This window comes from Falco rusticolus, chromosome 2, assembly GCF_015220075.1.
Source record: "Falco rusticolus isolate bFalRus1 chromosome 2, bFalRus1.pri, whole genome shotgun sequence".
NCBI classification, from domain to species: domain Eukaryota; kingdom Metazoa; phylum Chordata; class Aves; order Falconiformes; family Falconidae; genus Falco; species Falco rusticolus.
The window spans coordinates 14,724,377-14,747,959 of record NC_051188.1 but is presented as its reverse complement, the minus strand read 5'-3'; the positions used below and the strand labels follow the sequence as shown (position 1 = coordinate 14,747,959).

At 37.3% G+C, this 23,583-nt stretch overlaps 1 protein-coding gene across 1 annotated transcript in view; it reads right to left on the bottom strand.

The window, feature by feature from the left end:
• ARHGAP42 (Rho GTPase activating protein 42) overlaps positions 1-23,583 on the bottom strand; it is a 162,154-nt gene that overhangs the window by 5,450 nt on the left and 133,121 nt on the right. The window contains exons 15-23 of the mRNA XM_037377096.1: positions 23,274-23,358; positions 21,939-21,997; positions 21,016-21,121; positions 16,104-16,263; positions 13,258-13,402; positions 10,030-10,410; positions 8,427-8,583; positions 7,250-7,312; positions 206-285 (exon numbers count right to left, since the gene is read on the bottom strand). Of these exons, the coding sequence (XP_037232993.1) occupies positions 206-285; positions 7,250-7,312; positions 8,427-8,583; positions 10,030-10,410; positions 13,258-13,402; positions 16,104-16,263; positions 21,016-21,121; positions 21,939-21,997; positions 23,274-23,358 (1,236 nt within the window). The remainder of the gene's footprint in view (positions 1-205; positions 286-7,249; positions 7,313-8,426; positions 8,584-10,029; positions 10,411-13,257; positions 13,403-16,103; positions 16,264-21,015; positions 21,122-21,938; positions 21,998-23,273; positions 23,359-23,583) is intronic.

The following is a 23,583-nucleotide window of genomic DNA, read 5'->3' as shown; positions in this document are numbered from 1 at the left end:
TATTTACAATTAATTAACAGTGTTCAAGATCCTATACATGGTTAATTTCTTTATTTACATAGTATTTATTCAACAGCAATTGAAAGATCAGGGCAAAGATTGAGAGTTGAAAATGGAATTACACTCTCATTTTATAAATATGGTTCAATTTTTATATATATATTATTTTTTTCTACTTAAAAAGACAATGTAAAACATAACTTACCATTGGAAAATATTGCCCCCTGTGGGAAAGACAGCTCATGACTGTGCTCAGCCTTACAGGAATACATGGCTTTTGCTTGTCTGAAAGAAAAAAATACAGTCTTGCAATAAATGAGATAACAAGGAAAACCATATATATAAAAAAAGAAATTAAAACCTGGGAAGTGCAGGAATAACCAGCTGCTCAAATGCAGAATGATAATGACCAATTACACAACAGCTCAGAGGAACAGACTTATAGCAGATAATAGCTCCAAGCTTACTGGAGTTAAAAACCATGTTATTGGCGAAAAGAGACCAACATCCTACTTAGAGGTTTAAACAGGAGCATAACTTTTAACTACTAAAATTATTCCTTTGTTCTAGTTGAAGTAGTAATTCCAATGAGTACTGAACTAAGTGTATTACTTGAAACAAGTGACCGACTGCCCGGAGATAATTCAAAAGTGATCACTGAGTCATTAAAGGTCTAAAAACATGACTTGTGCAAAACCACTGTGGACCAGTCTACAGAAGAAAATAGTATGCAAAAGATAAATATGAGACAAAAAGGAGTAATCTGTTCTCCAGGCTTACTGCAAAAAGGACTTAAATAGATTTAAACTGAAGCAAGGGAGATTTAAATTAAGCGTCTAGAGTGGGTTTCAGCTTCAGCCACCTACATTTAGATGTCTGTACGTAACCTGTGTGGTTAGCTCCATGGACACTCCAGGCCTGGCTTCTGCTACGGTAGACATGTACTTGAGAGTGCAATGAATGGCTCCACCAGCTTCCCCTGCCTGTGGCGAATCCTTCAGTGAAATACTTCCTGAAGTAATACCTGACATGAAGACACCTACATGTAGACAGCTAAATTTATGTCTCTTAATCTGTAACTGGAAGACCCCTCTATTGGTTAGAACAGTGAGGTGCTGGAAGTGCCAAGGTCTGGAGAATCCCCCAAGCTGAAGAATTCCTATTACTAAAACTCATTTAAAAAAACAAATTGAAAAAAGGCACTACACAGATAGTTGCAAAACTCAGATATATAATGATTCTGTCGCAGAGAAGGAGGACAGATTAGGTCACCTCTTCATACAGCTTCCAGCACTATGATTCTGCAAAGTACAAAACGAGGGACTGAACATGAAGATGGAAATTAAGAGTTCTCTCTAGATTCCTGTGCTTTACCTAATACCTTGACTTTAATTTATACACTCAAAGCAATTTTTATAAGATCCACAAGTTTTTTTCTGATTTTCTTTAAACTTATTGGAAACCTACATTATAGCAAGTGAAGATGAACTTGTTGATTATTTCACTTTTATATGATGTGATGGGGAGTTACTGATTCAGCTTTCCCTCCCAGCCAGGATTTATCTCAGTGACCCAATATGTAACTTGTGGTCAAGTTTAACATTTTTTGCATACTTCTTGAGACTATGTAGATGCAAGTGACGTGTAATCTATTTTGCCTTTCCTTCCAAAATAGTGAGATAAGACAGTTGTAGGTTAGATTAATAACAGTGCTGCATCATAAGCATTAGCACAGGAAGTCTATTTTATTTTGTGTACTGCCGATGGGGCCACGGCACTTCACCTCTGGAGTTCCGCACCTCCATGGGGAGGTTAGGAAGGGAGGGATTTCCTAGCAGAAGCAGAGAGCATCCCTCTACCCTAGCCTCATAACTTGGTGCCAGTCCATACTAGCATACCATTGTTCATCTCAGCCTTTAAAAGGGCATGAGAGCGGACAGACATATTCCAAAGTTTGTATGTGTGAACTTTCCAGAAAGTATTCCTCTCTCTGAAGAAAAAGCTTTTCCTACATTTCTCTGAAGCTGACTAATGACTAGACTAAATGGTATGGTTTTCCTTAAGTGAGAAGCTGACTCACCAAAGGTTATACTCTCAGGCTGAGATTTCCAGAGGAGGTCAAGAATTTTGAGTTGTGCCCACGATATCCAAGGGCACCTCATTTTCAGGATGTTGAAAACACTTCTAATTCATAGTACTGTCATTTTGGATACATCTCTACTGCTAACAAGAGCACTGGACCCCTGTTTGTCTACACTGCTTAAATACCAGCTTGCTTTCTGGCTGGTGTAGACTGTTCTGTTTAGCATTTGTCCAAGACAACTCCTTGGAGCACACTGTTACGAAGAACTTGCCACCTACATACAGTTGACAAGACAGGTGTGAAGCATATTACTCTACAAAATATATACAAAATTATACACACTAATCTACATAATATATACTAAAATATACAGAGGGAGATTAGATGACTTGCCTGAAGGTCGGATATCAACTAGAATTCAATCCTTTAAACTCAACATCATTTTTCTTCAAAGTCAAGGTTCTAATTACACTGACCCAGGTTGGTAACAGTCTGACAAAACTTATTTCCTGTTGTGGTGGGCTGACCCTGGCTGGGCACCAAGTGCCCACCAAAGCCACTCTGTCCCTGCCCTACCAAATTGGACAGGGGAGAAAAATACAATGACAGGCCCGTGGGTCGAGACAAGGGCAGGGAGATTGCTCACCAGTTACCGTCACAGGCAAAACAGGCTCGACTTGGGGAAATTAGTTTAATTTATTACCAATCAGATCAGAGCAGGGTAATGAGAAATAAACCCTCAATCTCAGAACACCTCCCTCCTGCCCTCCCTTCTTCCTGCGCTCAAACTCACTCCCAACCAGCTGGCATCGCCTCTGTCAGAGATGGGGGAGCTGCCAGCAGCTGCCCGAAGCAGCCACCCCCCAGCCCCCCAGTACCGACACCTGGCCGCGCAGACCCAGTACACCTGTGTAGCATAATCATGGATTTTACATATATAAAACAGTAGAGTAACTGTTAACAGTGATTATCATTGCAATAAGTTTAAGGTAACTGGCAATGAATTTACTAAAGTGCAGGGGAGGCCTCCAAACCCGGTTAATATGTAGCATCTCATTACTTAGTGGCATGACTATCAAGCCAGTTTCCCAGGTTAAGAATGGGACATTTGAGTAATGCTGTGACAAATGACATTTAGGGCAATAATAAAACAGAACAATATTTAAATGTGAGGCAGAATTATGTAAGATATTATTGAAATATAACATGCTATTTTTAGTGCCCTTAGGAAAAAAAAAAATTCTCCTATATTCTTTTATGTCTCCTGAACTATTCTGTTTTCAGCTTCCAATTTTACCTGATCCAAGTATGTTTACCTTAAAATTGAAAAGATAAGAAAACATGGACTCTGACTTGCTGAGTTCTGGAATGCCAAAGCTTCCCAGCATTTGACATTTAGGTATAGATACAGAGAGATAAGGTACAAAGAAGTCAGTTTCTCAAAAGCTCACGAATTACAGGATTCTTCCCGCAATCTTGCTTCTGCACAGAGTAATTACATTCCAATGTTATCTACAAACTGTACATGATGGTATGAGAGAATGATTCTAAGAATATTTTCTCATAATTCTGGAGCAATTTTCAAGTCCCTGGTTATTGTCTCCTCACTCGATTTGATTGCTTAGGTTCCCATATTACTTATTACTCACTTCAACCCTATCCAGCTAGAAGCATTAACCACGAAAAGGGCTTGCCGGTTCTTAGGCATTTTTATTTGGTGTGCAACTAATGAAAAAGGACTTGTTACTTATGGTGTTAATACCGTCCTCCCTACAAACAAATCTGTTTGTTAAAAAACATATGATAACATCACCATCATCTATTATGGTTCTCCTAAGATGCTAATGTCTGATTCATGTTGTTTAGTGCAGAGAAAAAAATCCCAACAACTTCAGAAAATGGTATCCACATTTCCTAGGAGTTCTTTCTTCCTATGGCTTTACTGGATAGTCTCCAAATGAGAAAAATGCATTTTCTTTCCCTATGTTTTATTACACTTGGTTTAAGCCCATAATTATAAAATTATATTAGTAGTGAAAGGGGCAGTGCTCATCAGATCATAAATTATTTTGCTTCACTACAGGCAGTCAGCACCACCTGAGGCCCTTTTAATAATAATAACAATAATATTTTTTAAAAAGCTATAAATAGGCTTTAAAACTATGCCCCTGCCCTAATGAGTTTTAGTCTAGCAAGACAAAGAGAAGCCAGAAGAGGAATGAGGGAAAACACATGAATCTCTCTCAGATGACTCATCAATTAATATTATCTTACAGGAAGAAGAAAGTTTTATAGAGTCCTGGAGACGGCAGACTTACAGCCAGGCTTGATGGAGCAGAAAACATGGGCTGGGCTGGGCAAGGTATTCCAGGTGTTTAAGGAAATGCAAAACATAGCATGCAAATAAAAACAGAAGAATGGCTGGGAAAGGATATTTAATCGTATGGTTGGGAGGGGGAGCATGGGTCTAGAGGGCTTCATACTGTCACCCTACTCCTGTTAAAGTCCCATCCCATCACCTAGAGATCCTGCTGCCGAGCTAGAGCTGTTGCTGTCACCGAGTCCTCCTTCCCATTCCAGGTATTCTTTTCTAATGAAAATCTTTATAATGCAGTTTCTCACTTCAGGAGACTTGACTTTCCATGTAACTGAATCAAAGTTAAGAAAACATAGTCAGGGGTTACGTGTTGGTACATTTTTGTACAGAGGCTGCAATAAAGAGAACTCGGGCTTTACTAAGACTGTTATCTAACTGCAATATTTGTGAAAGTGGTAAGAAAACTCTTTCGCCTCTTTCAAGTGTATATTAGATTAGCAATAGGGATTGGTTTCAGTGTACACAGTAGCTTAATACCACAGTGAGGGAGATGGATGAATAATAAACTTGAAGTCAGGAGGGAAGGAATGGGAAGGCTGAGAAGTCAAAGTAACTCTGGAATCGGAAAAAGAGAGCACAGGCTGGACAGGGCATAACATATTGGTCTTCCCTTTCCAACCCTAAAACACGTACTGTGGCCCCTCATTCTCTCTGACTAAAAGAAACCTGTTCAAACTGGGAGTGCTACAGGGGCAGGTACTTGTGTATACAAGGAGAGGAAACAGCCAGGTCAAATAACGTCCCAGCATTAAAAAAGAAAAAGGGGAGACACACACTCATAATAGAGATACCACATTATACGAAGGCAGAAAGCAGGGTTGCAAAGACTACTTGGAAGAAAGGATTAAGTAAAACCAGGCCACTGTGGTGGTAAAGTATCAAGTGCAAAATTATCTGCTGGAACACAGAAAACAATGTGAGACTGCTAAAGCCATATAGGTACTTTTGATCCCTCTGCTGTACAAATGACCGCAAGAGGTGCTTCAATTAGGAATGAAGCTATTTAGATACTATAATGCATAGGTAAGCAGTAGCTTAAAATTTCAAAACTAGTTATTTTAGCAGGGTAAATTACCCCTGCAGAGACTTCAACACTGTCTTGACTTGAGTACTTCTGGTATCAAACCAGAAAGCCTAAAAATAGTTTCTTTTTCTTACACTCTGTCCTGCATCAACTCTTTAGATAGCAGAGTTATGAACACAGAAGACCTTTCTACTGGGTGGATCAAGATGTAATTACCATGATTTCTACATACTTCAAATTAAAAAAAAAAAAAAAAATTATCATAAGGTTTTAAATCAGCCTTCATGTTCATAACGTGACAGGTAAATAAAAGCTGGCTTTGAATTGTAAAAGCATACTCAGACTTAAGCAGCACTGTAAGAACAGCTGAGCTACTTCTTATTTCTTCCTAATTCTGCCTGCTGACCTCTCATTTTCCATTCTCCTTGTTGCTGTTGCTCTTCTGCCTTTTTAGGAAGGCTGAAGTAGAGGAGCTATTAAGCCTTTCAGCGTTTTCAGCTTTGTTACCGCTTCTCCATATCCATTATAAAACTGGTACATTTTCCTTTGTCAGATTTTGCTCCTTTCATAGTTTTTATATACAGATACAGGTGGCACAGGCTCTTGAGGGAACAACAGGGGACAGTTTACAGGAGGGAGTAATACAAAATACTAGAAAGAACAATGTTGGAGGTGAAATGATGCAGGACTGGTGAAGCAGTCATTGCTCTCCGTTTTAGGGCACTGGCTTAAGAACATTCCAGTCTCTTCATTTATACTTTTCTTCTTTAAATTATTGCCGTGCTTTTTTCATACCTCTTTTCTCACCTGCCATCCCCCTTTTTGGTCACCTTACAGTTCTTGTACTATACAAAACAAGATCAGCCTTGATTCCTGTAAGCTGCTTCCCTTGAACAAAATCAGTGGGCTTTTGCAGGTCAGCCTTCCCTTTCTCTCCCCGCTAGACCTGTCAGAGAGGACAGCCATATTCCACTGCTGCACATCTCAGCATACAAAACGTATGTTCTGTCTCAAAGAATCTGAAATGCAGGGACAGTGAAAAAAGAGACAGACTTTTCTCCACATCCATTTACTTAATTATCTGCTTTAGTCTATTAATTTTAAGGGGGTTCATAATGTTTGGGAGATAATGCTTCCTAGGTGAACACTTACCAGAACACTAAATTAATTTAACATAAGAATGACTCGAATCCACCACATAAATGCAAACAATTGTAAAAAAAATATAAATTTCTGCTGCACACTACACAAGAAGAAAGGGCAACAGTCTCTCCAGACAGACCCTGAGGGATGGAAGTGTGATGGTAAAGACAGAAATCCTGGTTGAGTTAACACTGAACTTTCTGAAGCAGCTGTTGTTCAAGACCTACATATATAAGCCAATTACCATAATAACATGTTTGTTACTCTGCTGAAATCATGTATATACAATTCCACATAGCTGTATGGAATAAGTACAGCACCCTCATCCTAACTTAAATCCTGGTAATTTACTCTTGTAGTTGTGTCCTTCAGCAGATCACTAACCTGAGCATCTCTCACTGCAATTCCCTCAGGTGACAGAACAGCCAGATTGGCTGTTATTCTCTATTAGGTTTAGCTTTCTGTTGGAGAAAGGATGAGTTTAATAAACCACAAAAATTTCTCATGCCATATGATGCTGTCCAAAAGGCACAGAAAAAATCTCCAACACTTCTATTTCAAACTTTGAAGGCAGCATAACATAGAGGATTTTACAAATTGTTAAACAGTATGTAGCACTTACCGTCCTGAAGAAACTTGTTTAAGTGAACCAGCACTTTCAAACAACTGCGCTCTTGCAGCCACTCTGAAAAGAAAACCACCTTGCTTTATACTTTGCCCATTAATTAAAGACACAAACTACTTTCACTTTTAACCATCTAATGACATTGGGCACACTTTTAAAAATTGTTATAATTACTCAGGGAAACAGAGGAAATTGAAAAGCTGAATTTAAGTCCCTAATCAACAGAATTCTTAAGGGTGTATCCTAATTGGGGCCACTGACTTCCACATGCTCTAGTGCCTTGCTGAGTCAGCAAGGGAAATCTCAACATCCCGATTTAAAATAGTGTTCATGGATGGCCAATAGTTGTATTGGAAATGCTTTTACTGCCAGTCTGTCACTATCATGCTGGAACTCTGAGCTGTGCAGGATTCTCTGTTTAAGACACAACAGTCTGTGAAATTACTACAGTGATCCCTTCGAGTTTAAAAAGTGGAGAGGCTGAATGGTGTCCTGCAGTATTTGGAGAACTTCTTGGTGCTCTGCGGATCTGGAAATCTCTTGTTTGCGGAGTCAAAGTCAGGAATACAGTAAAGATCTTTTGATTCTTAAGTCTGTGCTAAAAGCACTCAGAAACGCTGCTAACCCAAATCTCAACAGCCTAAATTATAACCTCTATTGCTTAGAACTATCCTCCTCTCAACGTAAAAAAAAATCCAGAAAAACAACTGCTAGAAATTAACTATTTAACATGGAGCAACCAAAGAAATTTCAGAGCAGAAGTTTGGGGTTTCTTTTCCTTCCTCCAATTTTGGATTTACACAAATAAAATCTGATGATCTTCTTGAACAAACCAGCATAGAGAGTAAGTAACATTTACACTCCTTGAAACATTAAATTCCATGAGAACCAGAGATAATAATATTAATCACTTTCCAAAGATTGTTTCTCCATTATAGACCTTATCTGTGATCAATGAAGTCAATGGGAGTCTTCCAACTGACTTCAACACACTTTATGCTGTGTCTCCTTTGTTTAGAGTTTTAATGAAGCTAAATAAATAATTCACAAATAAAGAAATATTAAAATCAAGTATTCATGGATGCTTTTTCAAGTACTTATGCACCTCTCTAGGATCACTTTACAGAGACAATACCGTAAAAACACAAATCTCCAAAGGGTCTTGATGACTTACACAGATCCTGGTCTTTGATAACCATTACTTGATGTGGTATCTAATCTTAATCTCCTGCACATTTTGGGAGGTAAATCAGGGTTTGGTGGAGCCTTTGGTGTATCTTTGGTATCTGTTGAAGATAAGCTCTGTACAGATCCACTGCAGCTTTTGTTACCTAAAGAAAACAACCAAATTATAGAGAATATTAAATCTAATTTAAGTTGTTTCACAACATGTATAACATGCAAAGCAAAGGTTTTCTTGGTTCTGGGAGGTGTATGGGTGTGTGTGTGTGTGTGTGTGTGTGCTTGGGGTTTTTTTAAGAAGCAAAATAGGTAGAGAAAATACTTACTAAGCGCGAGAAGAAACAGCCTTTCAGGCAGAAAGCCAGAAGAAAAGGACCAGCAGCAAGAATGAAGAAATTACATTGAAATTGTGAAGGCTAAAAAATTACATTGCACTGAAATGGCTAGATAGTACATTCACTACAAAGTGACAATAAAAATAACATTTATAAAGTAGTATACTGCATGGAATTGTTGGAAGAGACTCAGGAAGTCATCTAGTCCACATTCCTGCTCAAGACAGCTTCCACTATGAAATCAGACCACATTAATCTGTAAGAATTAATATTTCAGTACCCACAGAGGCTTCATACAGTTTTAAAAAAATACTTAGGAATTAATGATCATGATTTGCCTAAAAATTGCTACTGTAACTTGATAAAACAAATCTATAGCTGCACAGACTGTATTGCACATAAAGAAGTCCTTTTAATGAATACAAGGGATGGCCACATGTGTCTTTTAAGCTGACCTATCTGTGGACTGCTGCCTTGTTTGCATATACATTATTTTTGTGTATATATACAGGATCCTATACAGGATCTTTGAAGCAGCATTCTTCTTTGACTGAACAGGAAGACTGGTGTCCTAACTTACGCACTGGAATTGGATTCCTGAAGTTGGGATTGCAAACTTGTGTTTTTTCTTGCACATCATGTCCATATACAGGGCAATTCATCCATAATCTTGCATTCAAGTTAATCTGCTTGCAGTACTGGGTAACAACCCTTGCAAGTAGGGCTGAATGAAGCAGTCATTCCATCAGCAGGGTTTCAGACATACATTTCCTGCCAGGGATTATCTTTTTATTCCATCTGTCCAGTCCTACCTCAACTAAAGGCATTGACAGTAAAAAACATAGCTTAAAAAAAACCCCAAAACCCATAAACAAACCACCTTTCCTTCAGTCTCCTACTTCAGCCAATTAGACATGTTAAGCCTAGTGCTTTTAAAATTTAAATGCTAGCTTTGATCAGTATCAATCACATCGCAAGGATTCATTCCTTTGGCACAGTGATAAACAATAGCTACCAACTTTTCTTATAAAACAACACCTTGCAAGTCAGTGGTCTAGATAAGACATAGCAGGATAGATTGCACTTTAAATTCTGAGAAACACTGATATCTTTTAAGCTGTGTGAGCTGTATAGGTAAGAAACAATCAGACAGTTTGAAAACAAAAAAGATTAATGATTATCATTAGCTTTCAGACGCAGCTCTTGCTCTCTGATCCATCACAGTAAACCACTGATGTCCCAAAAGCCCTTGGAAATTACCTTCAGCTGAAGGAATTGATCTAAGGGAAGATGCTGAAGACCTTTTCAGCCCGGACAGGCTGTAAGAACTCTTTTTGGTCAGGTCTGTTGGTGGAGAGGCATTCTCTGGTCCAGTGACAGAAGCCACACTTTGGCAGTCTGACTCCACATCTGTTTTGGTTGCATCCTCCTTTGATGAGGATTCTGGACTTGTAGTCCAGAGGCCTGAACTCTTCTGGCCATTAGAAGAAGGGGGAGAGGCAATCCATGGAATCCCTCCTGATTTCTCCCTGGGCTGTGAAGGTGCACATTTGGTGGTGCTGTTCTGCTCAGAGGAGTGAGAAGAGAGAGATTCAATGCTGCCCATGGGAGTGCTGTCTGGGCTACTGCTGTATGAGTCACCTAGGGAGGAGTGAGGGGAGGGGGGAGAGAGAGAGGGGGGGAAAATTTACATTTTCTAATCATGTGCATTTCTCTTATGCCACCTATAGCCCTTTGCACCTTACTGGTCATCAAATTCATTAATCTGTGGTTTCAGAGGCAATGATTCTTAAGACAAAATATCTATTTAATTATGCCATGTTTCATGCATATTCCTATTTTTAACCTGGAAGAGATGCCTTTTGTGGCTGTTTCTTTAAAACTGATGAATGTAACAGGCTACAGGCTAAATTGTTTCACACAGAAGTTTGCATTTTAAAAGAACTGCCTGCAATCCAAGTAATCCTTAGAAAATACAACAGTTAGGCATTGCAGTGTCTTTGTGGTGAATATCTTGCTGGATTTCCATAATAAGGCAAATGTTGTGGTTGCCACACCTGTTCGTAAATGCATGACTTTATTGCCAACAGGCACAAGAATTAAGTTTTACTTCTGTTACCAAGCTGCTGAGAATCTTTGCAGTCTCTGTAAGGCTAAGTCTGTCTACAGATATCCTATTTTCTGAGTCATCATAGCTTTCATGAAATCTATCCTGCAGAAGGACAACTACTCATTCCTTTATTTACAACTTGAATGTTGAACATTTGATGAATTTCTTTTATTAGACTGATATTAGAGAAATTTACCTACTTACACAAAAATCTTTGTACTGATGTTTCCAATAATCTTTTGCAACAAAAAGTAGGAATATCCTAAAGAAATCTGCTGATGATATAAAGGTAGGAACACTCACAGAACTGAGGAAGGACTGGCCTATGAAACAGTGAAGGCTGGATTATTTTAAGACTGGATTCAGTCTACTGAGTCATACATTAGTTTCTAATAGGATTTTTTTTCCTAAAAGCTAGGAGATAAATTCACAAATTTGACAAGAAGCAGAGAATGTATATTCTTCAACCACACAGTAGTTATACCAACATGATGCAGCTGCTTTTGCCTCCAAATGTTTCAATATCCTTGGCAACAAGTGACCATAACGACACAGAATACTACAGATAAGGTCACAAATACCAGTGCCTTGCATAGTGAGTGGATCTGACATCAGCAGTGCCACTGGAACAGAAGTGTAATACTCTGTCCACTTCTGGCCAGAATTCTGGTATTCCAGATTAGATTGTCCCTCATCCTGCCCCTCTACAGACCATTAGTCTCTTTGAAATTGCAAGGTTGGCCGAAGCCTGAATTTGTCAGGTGCATTTTCTATAATTTTCTATCATTCCCTGCCATTTGAAACTTGTATGCCATTTTCTCATGCCATATGGAATCCCTTAATTTCCCGCAATATAGTTAAGCGTCTGTGCTTCATCTAAATGATGACTTAAAACCACCTAGTACTTCAGAAATTACTATTGCCAGAAGCCAAGGCTCCCTCTTGCCTGTCTCCAGCTACACCTAGACATATTTGTCAAGGAGAATACCTCTGCTTCTGCCTCAGCCTTCCAGGCACAAGCGAGATCTTAACTGGAACCTGTGTAGACAAGTGCTGAGCTTGAGCTAACAAGCAAAGCACAAGTGAAGAGCTCTTGGGTCAGACCTACTTCCAAGTGAGTCAACAGGATAATATGTGTCTGAATGAAGCATAAACTTGCACATGCTCTGCAAAATACTTGCACAGGAATTACTTTTATTTTTTTTATGTTGGCATTCAGTCATTGCAGCTGCACAGTGAAAAACAGTTGAAACTTGCCTAATTTGTCCTCTGGTGAATGTAACTGGTGGTTCCTCTGCAACTTCTTACTCGGCATCCCATGCCATTCACACTGGCAATTGATGTGTGGGCAGCTATTGCTCTCATTTTGTATTTAAACCCTCACTGGCAGGAATTATGTAATATAAAGCTATAGAAAATGCAGCACCTGTGCAAGAGTATATTGAGGATACATTTCCTAACATTACAGACTTAAGTCTTAAGAATTCTTAAGAATTACTACAGATCCTCAAGAACAGAAGCACCTTAAATGTGGATTAATTCACTGTACCAGTTTCATGTAAATCTCCTTGAAGAACCAAGGGACACAGAAGTTCTTTTGGAAGTCTGTTGCAGTAGTGGAACTGTTAACAACCTATTCTTTGCTAAAGTTTCAATACTTACTGCTACAGCCAGTTAGTAAAAAAGTGATGGCCCACTAGATGAAAATTAATTAAGTGAAACTTCTGAATAGTCACATCTATGTAAAAATGAATAAGCATTCTAAGCAGCAATTAAGTATAAACATAACTCCCTGCTGTTAAACAGCAAGCTATAAGTATACTGTTTCTCCCAAAAACATTAGTTTTTTTCCATTTCAGAAAAATTAACAAAGTTTCAGTGGTTTTGGCAACCTAGGCAATGGCTGACTTTGAACCAATGACCACAGTCCCATGCATGTGGAAAAAGTCAAGTAACTGTTTTGATCTTCTGACTCTGACTGAATTGCATTCATTACAGGAGGAGAGGAAATAATGTATTTACATTTTCCCAAACTTACTAATCATCTTAAAAGCAAATTAGATGAATTTCAAATAATGAACTTCTCAGTTTCAAAGCAGACTACAGTTAGACTAGAATATAAAGTCTACTCTAAGTGATTTTTGAGCACTGTATGCAATAAAAGACTTGCCTAAAACCAAACATCCTTCCTCATCTAGAGAAGCAAGTAATGCAGTCATTCAACAGTGTGTCTGTGACTCACAGAGGTTAAAAAGCTGATGAAACAACATCTGCTATGTTTATAGTTATTGGAACATAATACCTGTTGGATATTATCCAGGGAAGTTAAAAAACAAGACATACAAAGGAAGACAAGCAGTCAACAAGGACAAACTTACTGTCAGGATCGGCTAGACAGGGTGTATATCTTCCTTTGGGTTTACGTGAACCTGTGGAGAGACAAATTGCTCTTGTTCTTCTTGAACCTGATCTGGACTGAGGTTGGGGAAGAGGAATATTGGGGTCTGGTGCAGTGTGAAATATCTGCATGATTAAAAAAGAAAAGGGGAAAAATGCATAAACAATAGAGGTACTCTTACACTTCCATTATTAATGCATTTGTTTTCCTCACCACTGTGTCCAAAATTAATCCTGTAATAGTCCCAAACATTACAGAAGAGTAAATTCACAGAATACAAACTTTCCTCTGATCTCATTTTACAATCCAAGAACCACAATACTGAGCTCTACTTAAAATTTATACTAATTATAATAATATTTGGTTAAATATTTTTATTTTTTAGCCCTTGTTAAAAAGTGCTTAACAGTCTAAACTGTAAAACCTACAATAGGTGCTTACTACCAACTCCTGCCCAGAAAGTAATACATTTTTTTAGCTATTAGGAAAAGACTGATATTTTTCTGTGTTCCTGTGAAAGCTTTTGTAGGTCATAGAAATGTGTCACAGTTGTAACTTACTACAGTCCAGTTTATATTTCAGAAAACCACTTTACTTTGCCAAAAAGGTCAAGTTTGATAAGGAACATCTTTCTGTTTGGAGCATCTGCTGGTTTTTCTCTTTTACATACCACTGCTACCATTGGTCAATTTTGCACTTCATTGATGCAGAAAAGCCTCACATTTTTATGGGTGACTACTGCAATCTGACATAGCTACACATGAGGCTTTAAATAGCACTTTGCTGATAAGTTTGGCCAGCATACCAGCAAGCAAAATGTAGAAGGTCCAGTGATTTGGTTGACTCTCATTTGTATTGCCTGTTCTGCAATATCCAGGACACAGGCAGCAGAGATCTTGAAAGACCCTAAAAATCTTCCTGGTTACTTCTAGCAAAAATGATCATTGCCTTGGAGGATGATCAAAGCAAAAAATATAATCAAAAGTTTTGCAGGTTTTAGTACCAGATCTTCTTTCTCACTTATTCCTCCCAGGGCAGACTGTAAACTCTGAGTATCTCTTAACAGCATTCTGTGGAAGGAAGTGGAATTAGTTCTATGGAATGGAGAAGAGGTTTTACAGAGAAAGGTTGCCTGAATAAGCTACTAAAAGAATCAGAAACATACAGTCTCCCTAAGGCCAAGTGTTGTAGGATAAATAGCATGCAACGCCAAAATTTGTCTGTGCAAGGATTTCTGGACCCTCTATCAACAGGGCACTCCCAGGAGAGGATGAAGTGAACAACGAAAAGATCCCTCTGTGCCATTCACAGAAGTGGAAGAAAGCAAATATACTTCCACAGCAGTAAATACTTCAATGGACATCTTGAGATGCTCATGAAGTACATTAAAACTGTATTTGGCATTAGTGAGCAGCACACCAATACAAAACCATGTCTGTAGACAGAGAAATACAGCAAGGCTGATGTTGGTTGTGCAGCCACCGTCTTTGTATTGAATGAACTTGTAATTTTCTGGAGGGTAAAGTCAGTCTTGGAAACCCCTAATATATATGTTTTGGAGTTACAGCCAAGGAGGCTATCAATATCGTACCAGTTTTGAGGAGTCCCTGTGAAATATAACTGATGATACCAAGCAGTACTGTCAGTAATTACTGACCAACCAGTGGAGGGGATCCTGTATTGACCAGACACTGCCCCTTAGCTGAGTAATGTGAAATGGAAAAAATCCAAAGTTTTTTCACTTTGTTTTGTTAGTTATCAGAGAAGGTGATACATATCAGCAAAAGATCCCCAAAATATAATTTCTTTCCATCAAGTAAAGAAGGTCTTGACTGTTCTGCTGAGTTCTCAAATCAAATAGTTTAAAATAAAACAAAATCTGAGGAGGCTTTTCAGTGAGGCTGATAACTGCAGTGGTAGTGACTGAAAGTAAATGTTTGAGATTTCCTTCTCAAGCTCTGAAACAGTTCTTATTCAATGTTCCAGGAAAGAGTTTGGGATGGACCTTTGCTGTCACTGGCCTCTTTGGGGAAAACAAATTAAATCAGGCAATCACAGACATGCCTTTCTTCAAAGCAAAAGAGTACCTACAGAAGTTTGCACGTTCCAGATCATTCAAGAACTTTTAAATCACAAAGACATGATGGGCTTAAAACCTGTAACTAGGAATAAAACCTTATGTAAGATACATTATTTTTTCCTTTTGCTTTTTTACTTTTAATCTAGTATCTACAAAAGGAAAAATGACACACAGCAGAGAAATAGGGGATTCTGCTGGGGATCCACATAGATGCTGCTTGTGAAAAGAGGAACTGAAGGATGGCTGGGGTTTCATGATGTTAGATCTCCATTATGCAGCTGGCGTATCTCCGAAGAACGGCAATGGTCAGAAAGACTCTGACCTGATGCACTCAGGGGAGAATCCATGCATTCACCCAGAGTGATCCTTCATACACTGCTAGCAGGGAAGAGATGGAGCAAAGTTATGACCTTCTCATTCTGTTTCTAGATGTAAGAAGGACACAGCGATCTTCAGAAGGCAACTGAAGATTCAGAGAAACTCCTTCAAAACATGGGAGATGATGCCTTGGATCTGTACTTGCACTGCCACAAAAAAATGGCTAGGAATACAGATCCATAGCATGGGGTGGTAAGAAGGTATTCTATCAATGACCTTCTAAAAATGCTGGATTTCTTACCCTTAAGAACATAATGATGGTAATAAAAATGAGATCTTAGTTCTTACTCTTAAGAACATAATGATGGTAATAAAAATGAGATCTTAGTTTCACTTCGTCACAAAACAGTCAGATAATGTATTTCTACCTTTTCATAATGCTCTATCAGAATTTCAACGACGATATTCTGAAACTTAATGTTCATCATAGCAGCCACGGTTTCTTCTTGGGCTCTCATCAGAGTTGGTCCAAAGATAACACCAAGGTTGGATACAGTCATTAGATTTTGCTGACTGTGTAATGATACCCTTTAAATGAACACAAAAAATACGCAATTAAATTGTTGTGCTAAACTACAATTCCAACAGGCAAAAACCTGTTAAGACTACTTCTTTAAGAAGATCCCAAGTTCACATCTCCCCTTTAAAAACATTTTAAAAACTTTCACTTTTACTAGAGTCAAAATACAGTGTAGTACAACTACTGTACTTCCATTAAGGCTCCCATCCTGCAATAACAACACGTCTTCCTAATTTTAGGAAGGATTTCCTAAAGGAAATATTGACATTCCTGACATAATTGACAGGGAATAGCAACGATTTTTGAAGGTCTCCACAGAGAGATCCAGACCATCTAAAGTTTAGGAATCTTAGGTTAGACACCTATCTCTCTCCAATGATTATACAGGAACTCATACTTGTTGTTGGATTGGCTGAAAATACTATGTGATAATGGAGGTCAACCATATACCTTAGCTTTCATGTAGAGGAAAGAAGCTTAGTTACTGAAAACACTTAAATTGCAATAGGATCTCTTTGTAAATATGTTGAAAACATGGGATCAATGGGGCCAGTCAAATCATTGTTTCTGTGGTATAGATAACACTAGATAATCATAATGACATCTGGCTTTACAATATATTAACCTTTTATGTCTGTATATTCTGTTATTGCTTACTGTACATTTTCTGTCTTTTTTCTTCTTAAAGCCAAATTCAGAAACTTAGTTGTCCCAATAACGTATCAGATAGTAAAATGAAAACCATCAATCAGTAATCCTCAATGCCCCTTTTCGCTCCTTACAAATAAGATTTTCCAAGTAAAAACTGTTTCACTATAAATCCTTTGAAATAACTGCCAGTGGTTCCCCAGTCACAGCTGCCCTATTGCCTCATATCTGAGAAACATCATGCCAAGTAAAGATTTTATAATTACTTTAATGGTTGATTTTACTGAATCTGCTACCAAATAGAATCAGTTATCGAGGCACTTGTTCACATTTTCCTCTTCCTTCTCACTGCTATCTGCTACCATTTTCAAACTGAGCCATTTCTTATATAACTAAAATAATTCTCGTAACCATTTTTTTTTTCTTTTAAGAATTAAGAAACAGTAAAATCTATAAAATACTAGAAGACTAGATTCTAGGAGTGAATTTTATCTTCTGGTTTTCTCTGACAGCCTTTATTAATCAGGTTTACAGAGACATCTGCTACATTTTCCTTCCAATAATATTCTCACATAGCTTTATTTGTTCTTAAAATGTTATGCAAACATCAGTAAAATGACCTATCTGATGTCAGTTTGGTACCAAATAAGACAAATACTATCCCCTTAACAAAGATTAAAAAGGCAGTGATAAAAAGATTTTCCCTAGGCTACTGGGGGATTTTGTTAGGATCAGGATCAAACCCATGCCAGGACTTACACATTACCCTTTCTCTCAGTCTCACTGTTGAGTAGGTACTAATAATACACAGAATGAGTAGAATAGTAGAATTATCTTGGTATAGAAGTGAGATAGACTGTACAATTACTTCTATAATGAAAACTCCCCTCATATTTGAAAGAGGAGTGTTTTCACATCCCATTCACATTGAGAAGCACGAGAAATATGGGAAAGGGGTTTGTATTGGTGACAACATGATTATAAACTGCAGGAAAATAAATGCCAATCTTCTTATATGTTTCCTATGTTGCTTCATTAAGTTATGCCAATAAAACTTCCCAAAATTTTACTTCAGATGCACCGGCTGAGATAGTTATTTGGAAGCCGTATCATCAAAACTACTACTTTGTTAAAGCACATTTTTAGCCAATTATCTTGATCTAATTTTCTTTTACAGATCTTATGTTTGGCTTAGGTCATTAAAGGGTGTTTGGGAAGTTCACTAGTATTTTAATTAAAATGGAATTTTGAATTACTCAGTTTTAGGTTTGTTAGAAAAACCTAAAACCACCGAGCAAACCCTTTCTATGTTACCCTGCTTTATGCTGCACAGTGACTGTTAAGGTTTCTTACACAAACATTCTAGTCTTGCAGTGTAAGAGAGAAAGTAGTGCCTGTGTTTGGGTTTCCTTGGTTACAAATTTGGTAGCTTGGTTAATAAAAGGAATGGTGAATTTAATAACATTGTTACCAGAAAGGACTTTCTACAAAGTGTTTCAAAGGCTCAGTTTCTTCCAAAAGAGAAAAAAGCCCATGCCCGTAAATGGATCATTTTGATTAGGTAATTTCCCCTGACCTAGTCCTACTGTTGCTGGGCTACTGAATAGATACAAGCCAAAGTAATGATGCATTTCAGGCAGCTGCACGACATTCATTAAGGTGCAGTTGCTTTCTCCTCACAATCTCTTTCTTTGATCTATCACCAGTAAATTTTTGATACTGCCGGATTGTAGACTTCTAACTACTTTAGAAAAGTGTGGTGTTATTAAAGCATACCAAAGAATGATTTATGCTTTAAAATGGACAAGTATTTTGACTAGGAAGGTTTAAAAACAAAAAAAAAGAAATTAGTTACCTATGTGAAAATAACATCAAACTTCCAATGTTTGTCTAGCTGCTGCCTGAATATATACTCACGCAGTACCACCTCTCTGCAGGGAGCTTTTTAGGATTTCCTAGTTTGGTTTGGTTTTAGTGTGATCTACACCCCACAACATCTAGATCATATTTAATTTTGCACAGTGACACAAAAGTCAGCATAGGCAGAGATGTAAGACCTTAAGGCCTAAACCAAGAAAAAATAATCTTACCCTTATTTTATAACCCATAGTTACAGGTACAGTATTTTCACCTAGACACAAAAATATACATAAGGAACTGAACAGCTATAAGAAATATAGAGAAAATACAGGGAAAGGATGTACTTTTTAAAACTGGATTTTAAACAAAAGATTAAAGAAATAGGAGGCTATGTGTTTTTTTCATATTTTCCCATTTTCATAAAATTAGGCACTTTATCTGCCATTTGTTTCTTGAAAAAATCTCCACACAAGTGGTAGGAAAAAGTTGAGGAAGGAATATAACTAATACACTCAAGAGACCAATTTTGAATTCAGTCTCATTAGAACTGCTAGCATAAAGAACAGCTGGTAAATTATATGACAGCTTAGAAGGGGTGAATTGAATGCTGGAAAGAAAAGAACTGAAAACATTCAGTATCGAATGGTAAGACTACATTCATCAGAAATGAGAATTACATCAAAGATGAGATAGGCAAGAGTTAAAGAGAACAATTAAAGAAGGAAATACTGCAGGCATGCTTTTCTTCGAAAATGCACCTGAGGTCACACTGAAAATAAGGAAGCCAGGAAAAGAGGTCAAGAAAGAAACACTTGCCTAAAAGTAATTCTGCCTACAAATAAGTCAGTTCCTAAGCGTATATATTTCTAATTTTGGGGCTTCCAGATGAACAGCTTTTACAAAATCATTAAACCCTCATTAAATGTTTAACTTTTTAGAGGATTAGAAAGCAGTAGATATTATCTTCGTTAGCTAATCGAACAGCTCTGTGAGCAAGGAAACTTATGAAACTTACTTTCATCTGGTTCTCTGGGTTACCCCATGTATAATGAGATGCAGGGTCTGCCTAATCAGTTTTTGCAATGGAAACATTCACAGCAGCTTGCTATCATGTTAGTTCTCCAGGGGCTGATGATATAAAGGGCTAAATAATTTCCTATCAAATAAATTTTCAAAGTTCTCACATATATAAGAGGAAGCAAAACTGTATTAGGCTCCACTGTAGACAGCTTACTGCAGGCTGTGGCTCAAGCTGTGATCAAAGAAGTGCAATAGCTGGGACATAATGAACAAAATTAAAACAATATGGACACCTCTCTTACATCTTCTACATGTATTGGTCATGTAGGCCTTATCTGAACACTGCTGTTTCAGTATTCACATTTCCAGATCACTGATAAAAGTACTAAAAAGTATACAGCATCCTAAATCTGAAAGTATAATACATATTAAAAAGCATTCGGCAAATACCTGTATAAATTGACCAAAATTTTAGTAAAACTTACATGAATAATGTTTCATGAAGAAATAAGATAAATTATAATGTAATAATGGTATGTAATCATAGCTAGTGATATGGAGACATAAGACAGAGACATAAAAACTTGTCCTTTTTGTCTCACAGCACATGCTAAGTATAATTTAGTGAAGACAAAAGGTCATCAGTTCAAAGAAATGCAAACTCTTTTCCATCTGACAATTAATACTCAGAGAAGCTGATGAAACAAGAGAGAATGAACAGTGGGTTTAGACATTTATATAGATATTAAAAATATCAATAATAATGCTTCAAACTCGTGTCAAATGATACTACACTTCAGAGCTGTTAAGAGAAAAATAAGATCAAACATGGCCAAGGATTATCACATTAGTCTAGTCTCCATTTCTGAAACACTGTGGGACCTCGAGTCGGATTCAAACCAGCATTTTCTATTGACCTTAGCATAGTTTTAGATGTTTCTTAAATTTAATTAGTGACAATTCCTGTAGTAACTAGCAATGCGAACAAAAACACTGAGTGGGTTTATTTTATAAAAGTAGTTGGTCATTTTGGTGACTGTTTATGGTGTTTTTATCTTGTTTCTACAGTAAGTATTCTTCAGCTACGTTGAGAACAGCATTTTAGAAATAAAATGTAATTTCAAGTGGCATGGTTTCAACACAGAGAATGGATTAAGCAACACTGACAAATTTAAAGCAGAAATGATCGCATCTTACAATCGTGCCAAAGAGAAAAAAAAATTAATAATTACTTGACCAAGTGCTTGATAAGGATGTCCAGCATCTCTCTGTTCTTCTCTGGTAACTTATGCACAAGCGCATGCACTGCCTCAACTCTGTAGTTCTGATCATCTGACTCTATTAAACAGAAAACAAATATTCTTGGTAAATTAGACACATGCTAAGATGCAACTACAAATGATACCAATGCCTGTATGCTAATATACACATGCATTAGAAGAAGCCAAACACAATTAGCCTTTAAAACAATGAGGACAATTTGATTATATTTATTACAACATTCTGAAATCTGTTTCTCAAGTAAGTCACCAAAAGCAGTTACCACCAATTCTGGAACCAACAAAATTAGGGCAATGTTGACCTGATGTGCCACTTCAGTGAAATCCAAGATTTTACTCCTTGGTATTTAAAATATCTAAAACTCTTGAATGTCTTTTATTCTTACCAAGGCAAGAGGAAATGGGAAATAACTTTAAATTCTAAACTGAAGTTGTTAGAAAAGCAATCTTACTATCTCTGTATCTAATCACTCCAGTTGTGAAAAGGAGGTAATTATCATCCCCCTCCAATTTTTCAAGGCAAGCTGGGAAAATAAAGGTCCCTGGATGAGACTGATGAATGCCATAAAAGAATTATCAGCCTATATAAAACAAACATACATATAAATCAAGGTTCAAAATTTCTTGCAGAAGGCAGTCACACAGCACCTCTAAAAAGATCAGAATGAACCACTGCACAGCTTTCTCTAGTGTGACTTCTCTGTTTTGAAGGATTTCATGTGGCACTGTGCTGTCACATACAGTGACATGGAAGAACTCGGATCTATGGCTGGATCACTGAATAACAGACCAAGGAGAGAAGTAAGGATTGTAACTGAGGAGAGCAAGGGTTAGAAACAATATTGCTTTCATGAATGTGAAATTACTTTACTTACTAACAGCAACAATGAAATCTTTGTGCAGCTTGAAAGTCATCAGTGGTTCTGAGAGACACCTGGTTGTAAAAAAATATTAAAAGGAAATTAAAAAAAAAAACAAAACCAAACACCATTGCTCAAAGTTTTTTAAGTTTTATGGATGTGATTATGCTAGCCTCAACAGCTGCACAATGTGTATTGGTATGTTTTAGGAAACCCAATTCAGTGATGACTGATTACAAGTAGCATACAACTCAGTCATGTACATAGTCTGGAAACCTCTGAGCTGAATCTGGTGCCACCATATAAATGAGTAAGAGAAATGTTACTGGCACTGACGTCAGCACAGAGACTCACTGTTTTCTGACTTCCATACCGCAGAACATGAATAAATACAGCTGCAGAACATGGTACAGTGGGCTGCAGAAGCAGTCTTTTGCCCAAGCAAGGCCAAAACATGATGAAATTTGGGACTGAAATTCTGATCTGAGAGATCTTGGAAAAGTCATCCTTTGAAAGGCAGGCTGGGAATTGCCTTATAGACAAACACACAGCTACTGCTAGCTCACATTCTAATTTCACACACACACAGTATCTACAACGATTTGTGCTTCTGAAGATGTATTATAAATTTCTTCAACCTAAGCCAGTCTTTTCAATGAAGCGTACATGATCATTCCACTTTAAATCCTAGGTGTATTTTCCAGAGTGAATAGGGATTTCTGACACTGCCCTTTGTTAGGTGACCAGTTTAGGAAATGTAGATTTTTAGAAGGCATAGAACACCCACCATCTGGATTTGATGCTTTTTAGTATGTTTCTTTTGAATGTTATATATTGAGACCCAAAAAAGAGTTATCTTAAAAGTCCCATAATTCTTGAAAATTCTGTCTGTTATTAGCAAAAATTTTAAAATAAATGGTAGTGTGGGAAGAATATTGTGTTGGTGAAGACACAAACAGCATAGGATAGAAACCTAAACTTTTGCAGAGATTTTTATTCTGCTCCAACAATGATGCCATGAAACCTCACGGTATGTAGCTTAAGGGATTCAGAAAAGAAAGACTAAGCACAACATGCTTTGTGATTAATGTAAAAAAATTTAAATTAAAAAATGTAAATAATTAAATGCTGCCAAATTTAGGGCTATATAATGCATGACTATCTTAATAAGGCAGAAGTGCGTTACAAATTCTAGATTTATTATTATACATAATCACAGGGACATTAGGCAAAATAATATACTCCATTATTACCATGTTAATGGATACATGAAATGTAATATGATATTAATCAGCAAAAGATTAGTAGGCCAGAAAAGGAGTACTGAGATTTGTGTAGCATCATACTTACCTGAGGTAGTTTTTTAGTCCGCTTGTTATTGTTTTATTGTCCCAAAGTTCCATATCAATATCCATATCAGGAGGAGATTTAGGGGCTGGTAGAAAATTGAATTACGATTGTGTTATAGTACTAGCTAGTAAAGCTGCAAACCAGAAGCTAACAGATCAGTCATTTAGCTCACGTGATCACTTATTAGCCAGATTAACTACCAATCTGAACAATTTGAATCTTTTAATTTCTGCCATAGTATTAATAAAAATAAATGTAGCACTGATATTTAGTACCTTTAAACATTAGCTATATGCACTGTATAAAAGTG